The following is a 12,155-nucleotide window of genomic DNA, read 5'->3' on the forward strand; positions in this document are numbered from 1 at the left end:
ACTTTCAATCGCATAAAAACAATTGAAAACCGATTTCAAAAAACAAATATTTTAAAGATTTTATTCGCCCTCCCCCCTCTAAACTATTTCTCGATCCTAACAAAATCGTTCAAGAATAAAAATTAATTCAATCTCGAGAATGTTTTATCTGAGAAAAAGCATTACTTCGAGATTGAATTAATTTTCGATGGATTATTTTGTTACATCACCTATATAATTTGATTTATGGGTATAAGAGGAGTCTTATGTGAAATTTTCAAATTTTTTGGAGATGGTTTGCTATTTTTTCGTGTTTCCACCACATTTTTCACTATTTTTTATCCTCAATATTTTTTTTCTCTAAAACTCATCAATTTTGATCAATTTAATTTGATAATATATTTGAAATGAGACTTATTTATAGCAAATAAGTGAAGTGAGTGAGTCATTATATTCTCAGCAAGTGTAAGGCTCATTTCTCGACACATAGCTATGTCACCAATTATTAACATATGTCAAGTTTATTTGAACATAATTTAGCAAATGTTGGTGTAACTTGGTTGCACATATTTCCATTAAAGTAGTGACACTTATTTTCCATTAATTTATTAATAGACAAATTTGAATTAATTAATATTTTATTAAATTTATTTAATGTTTTTATATTATATATATATTTATTTATGTAAGTTATATTATTTTAAAAGAATATTTTATATTTTGTAGTGTTCAATTATTAACTTTTATTTGTAGGAGAATAAAATTAATTATTTAAATTATTATTATTTGAAAGTATTTTTATTTATTTCACTGAGTGTTAGCCAGAGATTTGACCATTTCTACTTCATCACTTTATCGATGACCATTCGAGTTTTGAGTATGTGTATTTAATGAAATACAAGTCTGAATCCTTTGAAAAGTTCGAAGAATTTAGAGCAACAGTAGAGAAACAATTAGGAAAGAGTATTAAAACACTACGATTAGATCGAGGTGAAGAATGTTTGAGTACCGAGTTTCAAGACTACCTTAACGAGAATAGGATTCTCTCACAGTGGACTCCGTCCTGCCACACCCCAGTTGAGTGGTGTATCAGAACGTCGTAATCGGACATTGATGGACATGGTCCGATCTATGATGAGATTCACTGAGTTGCCGCCATCCCTTTGGAGATATGCGCTTGAAACAAAGCAATGTTGTTGAATCAAGTCCATACAAAGGCAGTTGATAAAAATTCATATGAGATATAGATGGGAAAGCAGCCCAAATATTCTTATCCAATAATATACGTGAATCAGGCAGTGGGAGACAAATTGGATAGTAGAGCCAATTTGTGCTATTTTGTGGAATATCCAAAGAACTCTGTTGGATATTACTTCTATTATCCTAGTGAAACAAATGCGTTTGTTTCAAGGAATGCCATCTTCTTAGAGGAGGAGTTTCTATTGGATAGAAAAGACAGGATGATAGAACTCGATGAGATTCGAGAATTTCCTACTACACAACTAGTAGAACCCACACCCCAACATCCAATCAAAGAAACACAAGCTTTAGAAGATCCGAAAGGATCTCAAGGTCGCCTAATAGGTTGAGCCTGCTTCTTGAAGAGGGCCAAGGTGAGCCCATTCCTGGATGTGATCCAAGAAATTTCAAGAAAGCATTGTCCGATGCCGATTCGTCTAGATGACTTAAAGCCATGCAGTCCGAGATGGACTCCATGTATTCGAACCAAGTGTGGTCCTTAGTAGATCCACCTTAGGGAATTGTTCCCATAGGATGCAAATGGATTTGCAAAAGGAAACTTGGAGCGAATGGGAAGGTGGTGACCTTCAAAGCTAGACTGGTAGTAAAAGGATATATTCAAAGATAAGGTGTTGTCTATGAGGAGACCTTTTCTCTATTCGCGATGTTCAAGTCCATTAGGGTACTGCAAGCCATATTAGCATGCTATGACTATGAAATATGGCAGATGGATGTGAAAACAGCAGTTCTTTAATGGGGATATTAAGGAAGAGATTTATATGTCTCAACCTGAAGGATTCATATCAGTGGGAAGTGAGCATAAAGTATGCAAACTTCAAAGATCCATTAATTGATTCAAAGAGGCATCGAAGAGCTGGAACCTCAGATTTGACAACACTATCAAAAAGTTTGATTTTATCAAAAATCCTGAGGAACCTTGTGTATACAAAATAGGTTAGTGGGAGTGCAGTGACATTCCTAGTACTTTATGTTGATGACATACTACTCATTGAGAATGATGTAGGGATGTTGCAAACGACTAAAGTATGGTTAGCTGGTAAGTTCTCCATGAAGGATATGGGTGAAGCATCATATGTATTAGGAATACAGATCTATAGGGAATAGATCAAAGCGGATGCTAGGGCTCACCCAATCTACATATATTGATACAATACTGAGGAGTTTCTCTATGGAGGAGTCCAAGAGAGGATATCTCCTAATGTCTCATGGTGTGAATCTATCCAAGTCTATGTGCCCTAAGACTGATGAAGAGATAGAAACCATGTGCCGCATTCTATATGCGTCTGCCATAGGCAGTATTATGTATGGTATGATATATACTCTACTTGATATTGCATATGCACTGAGTGTTGCAAGCCGATATCAGTCGAATCCCGGTCCACTGCATTGGAAAGCAGTGAAAGACATTCTTAAGTACTTGAGAATAACTAAGAATTTGTTCTTGGTTTACGGGAGTGGAGAACTAAAATTGGAAGACTACACTGATTCTAGCTTCCAATCAGATGTGGATGATTCAAAATTGACCTCTGGATTTGTATTCAAGCTCAATGGTGGTGCTGTCTCTTGGAAGAGTTCCAAGCAAGACACCATAGCGGATTCAACCACTGAGGCCGAATACATAGCTGCACTGACTACAGCAAAGGAGGGTGTTTGGATGAGCAATTTCGTCCAAGAGTTGGGTGTCATTCCTCAAACAGTTGATCCAGTCCCGGTCTACTGTGACAACACCGGTGCCGTTGCGCAAGCGAAGCGCAACGGCACCAAGGTCTCATCAGCGATCCAAACATATACTGAGGAAGTTTCACATAATTCAGGAGATTGTGGGAAGAGGAGACATATCGATAGAGAGAGTCGCCTCCGCAGATAACATTGTTGATCCACTAACGAAGCCCCTGCCAGGACCATTGTTTGAGAAGCATCGCGAAGGAATGGGTCTAAGATCTATGGGCAGTTGGCTATAGGGCAAGTGGGAGATTGTTAGAGTAGGTGTCCGGCAAGCCAACTTGTGGCTCGAGCTTCATTGACTCTAATGTAAAACAATCTTTATTTTAATAATATTTTACGATTTTATTCGATTATGGCATTATACTTTATCTGTATACCCATGCAAGCTGCATAGATAAAGTCCTTGAATATACAATAGGTACCATGAGATCTGCGTCGCAACGTAAGATCATGAAACTGATTAGGAAGCATAGCGTATATTCTAAACAGGTTCCTAGTCGATTCAGCCACCTAAAACGAGGATAAAGGTCGCTCGAGCTCGAGACTAGCATTTGTGGTGTAAACACCATGTTTCATTAGCAAGGACATGGAGATGTCCATTCACGCAGATGGGTGATCATAAGATGATGCACTGAACAACCCTCCCTCGGACTGTTCAAGTGGTTCTCACTTATCGAGTGGAATAGTCCGCAGTTATGGTTGTACACCATTAGTCCTTTGACCCGGGACAATGTAGAGGCTATACGTACTAGCATGCACTTTGATTCGTTTACCGACTCCATCGAAGGGTCATCAGGTGGCGAGGTTGGGTGTAGTTTCGAAATACGTAGGAGCCAAATGCATTGTAGTCGGGAATTCACCGTTCGCCTACGGGTGAAGATATCCTATGTGATATGATGAGTTAATAGTGCAAGGAGTCTCTGGCTAGAGCAAGAAACGTGCTTTAGGGAAATGTGTTTTCCTAGTTGCACATACCATGCCACTATTAGTACTCAAAGATAAATCACATCATTATCGAATTCATATGCAACTCTCGATATACCAATGGTTGCATATTTGATCGAGATATATGTGTTGAAGGGACCGTATTGTACGCTAACTATGACTAAAGCTTCTTGTAGGCACTATCAGTGATACCTAGGGGATCATGGGGCGATGCTACTAGACGCTCTTACCATGATCTGATGGGTGCAATCGAAAATGAGTTCTGACATTCTTGATCAAAGAGTTGATGAAAAGAATGGGGCTAACTAGGGTAAGCCCGAATAAGAATAAATATTATTCTGAATCACATGGAGATGTGAACCCACGACTAGCTGTATCCCTGAACCATTGAGGGTCACACAAGTATCGGATTCTGTGTTCCCGTTGAGATAGTCAAATTTCAAGGAGTTGGAATTTGACGACTATAGTTTGATGGAGATCAAACAGGAAGATTATAAAGGAGTTATGAGCTGATTCTATAGGATGGAAGAAGTGGAAGTTAGGATGATTGCTAAATGAGGAAGGAGAGTGAAAATACCTGTTTTGTGAAGGAGTTTACTAAAACTGACAGTTGCCAAATATGGTAACTGTCATATATGGTAAGTTCTAAATTTGGCAAATGAAAATTTTGATATTCGAAATTTTCGATATTCATTATATGAACAAGATTTGTATCCTTGACACATCGGCGCTCTCGGATCGTCGATCGGGGTTATAATGAGTTCGAAATTATTTATTTAGTGAATTGAGAATTTACTAATTAAATAATTGTGCTAGTAGTGGTGACTACTAACATGCACAAATTCCCATGAATATTTTAGAGGAGTCTAGAATTAAATTAACTAAGGAGTTAGTTCATAAATTAAATAATGATTATTTAATTTAATATACATATACATGTATATATTTTATATTGTGATATAAAATGTGTATATGATATTATTATTATATCATGTATTATTAAAGATTAATAAATACATTATGTAATAATTATGTGGGAGTTTAAATATAATGAAATTATTAGATTCCTTGTGGGAGATGGACTCTTAATTAGATTAGGAGTCTCACTCTATAAATACACCATTAGGACTCATTGTTGGATGATGAAAAATTTTGGCACACAAAACAAAAAGGAAAATTCTCTCCATTCCCCCAAGTGGAAGTCACGGCCATGATTGAAAAAATAAGAAAATCAAGTCAAAAATTAGTTTGGGATTAATGATTTGATTAGCTGTGATAATAGTTGATTATGAATCAATTAATTGCCCACTTTGAAAAAGGGTCTCGGCCAACACAAGATTTGAAAAAAACTATTTCGACCTACCTTTGTTGCTTCCATGCCGCACCGCTTCAACTCCCGATTTTGAAAATTCGGAGGCTACAGTCTCAACGCAGAAATCGCTTGTGATTTCTAGTGCAATCCAAGCAAGGAACAAAGTCTTCGATCGTGGACCTAATTAGGCGATCAAAGGAGAAGAGCCGTTCCGTTTGGAGTCCAAGCGTTTAGAACGCAAAGGTATAATTCTAAACACCCTATTAATGTTTTTAAACGCACGACGCCCAAGAACAGAATTTTTAAACTTCCGCTGCGTTTTGAGTGCGAGAATACGATATCCCAACATCGTAGTGCTTGATTGACAACATAACTATAATATGAGGCTTCGACAGATAAGGTTGCCCAACGAATATCAAAATTGAGGCATAGGAAAAATTCCTTTGTATTTCTTGCCTCAACTTCTGAGTAATGAGGAGTATAGTAAATCAAACGATGAAATTATGCTTCGTATTGCGCTATGGTTAAAGAACATTGAACTAATTCCATGAATTGGAATTCTCATGTGTGACTATTACTCGAATGATGTATTTTCCCTCAAAATCTCGGATACATTTAGTCCATGAGTTGGGAGCCTTGTTTTTCTTCCACTTGAGATCAGCAACTCTCCACCAGTTGTCTGCTTCTTCTTCGAATTGATATACCAAAAGATTCACCTTCTCTTCATCCGAGTAGTTAAGGACATAGAAAATTCTTTCAATTTTGATCAGTCATTCTTCATCTTGTTGTACATTATGGGTGTCATAAAACTTGGGGTGACAATAAATCTAGTAAAATAAATCTATTAAGCGAGATCAACAAGTTATGGAAAATCTTCTATAAAAATTGGGTGGAACTTAAGGAATCTTTCAAGAGTTCTTATGGGATACAAATCAAATATCAATTTAGAAGGGATTTCATACAGTAGTACCAACACTTTTTGATGTTTGATATTCACCTTAAATCAAAACTTGTTGATCACGCAATATTTAATTTTGGGGTAAAAGTAAGGCTGTCATTTATCTTATTCATTATCTGAAAGATATAGACACTAACGGTAAATACCAGAGGTTTTTCCTATAAGTCATATCCATAAAATCCCAAAAAATAATATCTTATAGATTTTATTATATCATCCACAATTATTCCAAGATAAACCTGAGGGGTTCTAATACCACCTATGGACCCTCGAATCATAATATCGTTATTAGATCTTACTTATAGTAGTAGAAGCGTGTACAATCCTTGACTTTACGACTTATAACCCAACGAACTCGAATAAAATACAAGTGAAAGTTTATGGTCTTGCTAATCCGACATTTCAATTTTCTCAATTTTCATCCTATTTGAAATCCTGAAATCCTATATCTGGAATTTATAATAAATAGAAAGAAAATATATGTTAAGTCTTTGGAAAGTTATCGAGAGAATAAAATTGAGTTTACATATTTATAACAAGTCAAACTGTAATATTGCAGTAATCCAAAATGGAGATGACATATATCAGTAGTAATGTATCGTTATAGAAATATTTTGCCAATTGAAATGCAGTGATTGTTCAGGACTTTGAAGTGAATATCGTGTGTTAAATAGGTGGCTCTCACCAATATTTGATGTAACACTTTTCCCACACGTTCAAATAAGATTCTTTAAAATCGATCATTTACGAGCTAAGATGAACTCACAATTCTGGACCTAAGTCACGTTGTTCAAATTAACCATATACCTAGATTTAAACTTGTTGTTCACCGGACTCACATTTTCGGGTCGAATCCTTATGGTTCTCTGGACTAGCATCGTTGTCCATTACTCTAGTCATTCATTCATTCAGTCATTTAATTAGTAATAGTTGATAGATAACCAATTAAACATCAATAAATCCAGAAATTCAATATGAAGTACAATATAACCAATAAAATAAGAGATACACGATATGGTGTTATATATACGTATAAATCAGTTGCTATGAAACTTTACGATAAATTCCAGGTTGAATGCGAAAAGTTTCATAATTAAAGAAATCAATAGTAAACTTCACATTGATAGATTACATTTTCGTCTCAGTTTCAATCCTAATCTAAGATAACGTCCCATAAATATAATTTGAGTGATTTTACACTGATTAGGATATGCAGTAAGTGTTCGAACTTTTAAAAGAAGATGTACAAAATTTGTACTATGTAGTTTTGGTTAAAACATTAAAAATTCATAACAATTAAAACAATGTCGTAAGATCATGGAACTATCCAAAATGGCCGGGAACCTAGAAACGATCGGCCGTCGAAATCCCGACAAACAAATTGGCACGGGAAACTCATGTGCCATTGTATTGGCGTGTGGAAAAGCTCCGGCCACCACGTGCGGGCTGAAATTTGATGGTGGTTTCATTTTGGCATTCTCTACAACTATTGTATTTAAAACATTTTGAAATTCATTATGGATTTCGCCCAGATTTTCAAGAAGTGAAAATATCCAAGAAAAGAGAGTAATTAAAATTATAAGTAGTTATCTGAGAACAATTTTTTTGGAATTTTTCCATAATTGTTCTTCATGAATCTTGATTTTCTGGGTTAATTGGATGGATGATTTTGTTATACCACACTTACACACTTTGATTTCTGGGTAAAATAGGAGTTATGTAAATTTTTCGGAATTTTTGGAGACGGTTTGTTATTTTCTCATATTTTCTTATCACTATTTTTTTTTTTCCTAAAACTCACCAATTTGATCAATTTAATCTGATAATATGCTTGGAATTAGACCTATTTATGGCAAAGAAGTTGAGTGGATGAGTCATTATTTCCCAACAAATGTAAGGCTCGTTTCTTGACACCTAGCTAAGTCACCAATTACTAATGCATGTCAAACTTATTTGACCATAGTTTGACAAATATTGTCCTAGCTTGGTGACACTTATTTCCATTAAATTAGTGACACATATTCTCCCTTAATTTTATAATTAATAGACAAATATGAATTAATCAATATTTTTTGGATTTTTATATTATATATTGTTTTATTTACTTATTTATTTAAGTTATAATATTTTAGAAACACACATTATATTTAGTAGTGTTCAATTTTTAAATTTTTATTTGTAGGAGATAAAATTTATTTATTTAAATTGTTTTTATTTTGAAGTATTTTTATTTATTTCATTATAAATATTTTAAAAATTAAGTAGATTAATACGTATGCAAATTATTTATGTACAACTCCTTTTTAAAACTATATAATTTTATTTATTTATTAATAATTATCAATTTATTGAAATTTATCAAATCCTCGAAAGTCTCTGACGTTACAACACTATTTCAATTGCCACGTCTAAAAGCATGGTCCGAAAAATGCAATTTTTTCGCAACACAGCAAGCATTATCCGACTAGGGATGGGGAAATGCCGATAGGATCGATCACTTGTTGAATTGGTTTCGTAAAGTGCAGATAATTTAACAGATGAAAACCTATCAAGGACAACTCCGCCACCTTTGCGTTTCAACTAGTTAAAATAGGTCCCCTCATAGACGGAGCACAAGGATGCAATGATTTCACTCGCTAGGGAATGAGATTCATTCACTTGCATTCTTGCTCGCACTACAAGCCATGTAAATCTGTTTTTATGCATTTTCATTAGAATCGGTTTCTTGAATCGACAATTGCTTCGGTATTTTCAAATCCATATGAACTCGGGGATGAACTTGAGTTAGCTGAAATTTTAACACCATGATTGGATAAATATAGTTCTGCCAAGATGGTACAAAGCACAAACATGTAGTGTCAGGGTGCATAAATAAATCAAGTAAAGAGAGACTTTACGCCATATAAAGCACGCTTTTGTCACCAAAGAGTAACTCCAGCAAATGGCATAGGCCCTCTACGTTACAGACATTAGACTGGCAAACATTCAGCTGTCTTTGGTTGTTTCTCCCTCTGTCTTGTCATGAGCCTTTCCTTCTGGCATCTTGATTTGCTCTGCCAAGAAATTGGATGATAACAATAGATTTATTACACTTGGAGCACATAAATCCAACTATTATAGACCCATAGTTGTCAAATGAATCTTGGGTGCATGCGTTTATAAAACCGGAAAAACAGAAAACAAAGACAAAAGGTGCATAAATTTTGAAGCTACACTACTGTTTCCAAAAACCATTGAGCCCTGTGGTATGGTGCTCTCGAATTTAACATCACCGCTGGAAAACAGCCCTCTCTGTAACATTTTTAAACGGTCAAGCGAACTCGCAGCCAAATCCTTTGTGATTCAGAAAAATGATAAGAGTAATTTTATCTTCTTCTTCACCAACATTCTCGTTCTAGATACAGTTAACGTCTGCCTTGTGCGTGCGGACAAAAAAAAAAACCAGGCACGTGTATCACCGCGATGAATCTATTTACAAATCAAAGGCTAACCAATTTAATAGGGTGCAAAAGAACTTCATAACACTTTTTTCAGGCATAGAACCAAGTGAAAATGCAAAAGTACCTTCGTCATCGCTGTCCTCACAGTCATCTCCAATGGGATCATCTCCAAGGCCACTCATGTCTCCCAGGCCACCCATGCCACCCATGCCTCCTAAGCCACCCATGCCTCCTAAGCCACCCATGCCGCCCATGCCACCCATGCCTCCTAAGCCGCCCATGCCTCCCATGCCTCCTAAGCCGCCCATGCCGCCCATGTCTCCAAATTTCTGCATAACATGTTAAGGAAAAGGAATTGTTAAATGCAACTGTAACAGCAAATACCCAGAATCAGGAGAAAAAAAAAGGGAAAAGCTTACCGAGAAATCCATACCACCCATGTCCAAATCCGCAGGCCCACCTAATCAATCATTAGTCTGAATAATCTCTAGTGAAAGTTGTCAAAAATGAATAAAATATACGAAAAAACGTGAAACGTACCACTATCATCATCTTCATCGACCCATTTATCCCAATCTACTTTCACATAGTGAGGCGTCTTCTCACCTCCACGCAATAATTTATTCCACCATTTTGCCTCTGTTTTTTCTATAACGCAGAAAATACTTCTCACCCCGATGTTTATTTTGCTCTCCTGAAAAATGGAACAGATGAGGAATATTAAAAAAGCTTAAGCCTTGGTGAGATTTATTTATCAAGAAACAGAAACAAATGAAGCTACACATTTGAGACTTTAATGAGTGTGTTCAATTTATAGCCCTATCTGTTAACATATTGTTTCCTGAACGTTTTGAATCTCACAAAAAATTCTAGAAGTTGTATCATGCCAATTTGCTGGTATTTCCATGGAAATGACGTACATATATTTTGTTAAGAAACCATAGATTACGACTCGAACAACCGAGTGCTTGACTAAAAATGATTAAAATGCATTCAACTGCAGACAAAGGACAAGAGTTCTTCTTTCTTGTCTTAGTGCTCGCAAGCCAAGAACAATAGTAAATATGAACAATACAAGAGAAATACTTCAAATGCATAAAAAATATACAACATACAATCAGTGCAAACAGTTAAAAGTGGAACTGATTCATATATGTTCCATCAGGAGCTCGACATACAAAGAGCAAATATTATCTCACCTCTACATTAACTTTGTCAAGAAGATCAAGTTTGAGTTCATAGAGATTATCGTCAGTCCCAGCAGATGCGGAAAAAGTAAAAACCCCTTCTGGGTCAAGGTTGACCTTTGGATTTTTAGCATCCGCCAACTGCACTGTCAGATAGACCTTGTCCTCCCTTTCAGCCCACTTAACTTCGGGATGTCGGCTACAAGATACATGTATTAGAGTCTTTTAGACTGCTAGCCAATTTTATATGATTGCGTGAAACAACCTCAAAACCACTTCAATATTCAACAACTATTCTGGAGCTAGAAAATAGTTATAAAAAATTCATAAATAAATATGCTCGTGTTCATTTGTTGTGATAAACTGATTGTATTTTTAGATCTTCTTGAGTTTCTTTAAACTAGACCAATCCTGATGCTGCAATCAGTTCCCGTCCGTTAATATAAATTTAATATATCTAGAACAAAGTATATGCAGATTCTACACATGGCAAGGCTCGTACACAAAACACATCACCAGCAGGCAGCAAATTCCTACAGCGCCAGTAACAAACACTAAAATTTATACAAATTGTAACTATTACTCGTTAACTCACGCTCATACACCTCCGATTAGTTTCGATCAATGAATCAAAATTTCTAAAAAAAGCTAATAATCCAATACAAAACTCAATTTTATTTCCCAAATCAGCCTCATTGAGCATCCACTTTCCCACAATTCATCGGAAGTAAGATAACGCGAAACCAGAAAAAAATACCTCATCTTCGATTTTGATTCGTAGAGTAGAGAAACAGCGTGAAACCAAAACCCTAGCTGGTCGTAGAGGCAGAGTAAGCGTCTCGGAGAATGCACAGCGCCTTTAAAACCCCAAAGAAAATAGGTTTACTTGAAAAGCGGTAGGGAATATCATACAATTGGGCCTTAGAGGCCCATTTAATTTATCGACCCCTGAATGTGCGATAATGCAGGCGGGCTTCACCGCGCGGAACCTGCAACCTTTTTTTTAAAAAAAAAAAATCTGATTTTAAGTTATTAAAATTAATAATAAAAATGTCTAAAAAAATAAAATTAATAATAAAACATTTAAAAAAAATAAAAAGATTTTAAAAATATTAAAAAAAATTAAAATCATCATAGCCTCTTAATTATGTGTATTTACATATTTATTTCTGTTATTTTATTAATTATGTTTTAAAAATTATGTGTAAGCTTTAAATTTTAATTATGTGTAATTTTAAAAAATTTTCAATTATATGCATTTTGTGTTTAAATACTCATATATTTAATGAAATAAAAAATTAATATTTCAAAATTAAAATATTAATATTTCATCACCATCTCTATAATAT

General features: G+C 35.2%; 1 protein-coding gene across 1 annotated transcript; it reads right to left on the bottom strand.

Moving 5' to 3' along the window:
• Nucleotides 1–8,963: 8,963 nt before the first annotated feature.
• On the bottom strand, nt 8,964–11,721 carry LOC142556618 (uncharacterized protein OsI_027940-like). Its single transcript, XM_075668094.1, has 6 exons — nt 11,564–11,721; nt 10,819–11,005; nt 10,160–10,313; nt 10,039–10,079; nt 9,744–9,948; nt 8,964–9,232 (listed from the first exon to the last, which is right to left on the bottom strand). Exons 1-6 carry the CDS (start codon nt 11,566–11,568, stop codon nt 9,165–9,167), a joined length of 660 nt encoding a protein of 219 aa, XP_075524209.1. The 5' UTR covers nt 11,569–11,721; the 3' UTR covers nt 8,964–9,164.
• Between the last annotated feature and the right edge of the window lie 434 nt (nt 11,722–12,155).

This window comes from Primulina tabacum, chromosome 9 (assembly GCF_025594145.1).
Source record: "Primulina tabacum isolate GXHZ01 chromosome 9, ASM2559414v2, whole genome shotgun sequence".
In the NCBI taxonomy this organism is placed as follows: Eukaryota; Viridiplantae; Streptophyta; class Magnoliopsida; order Lamiales; family Gesneriaceae; genus Primulina; species Primulina tabacum.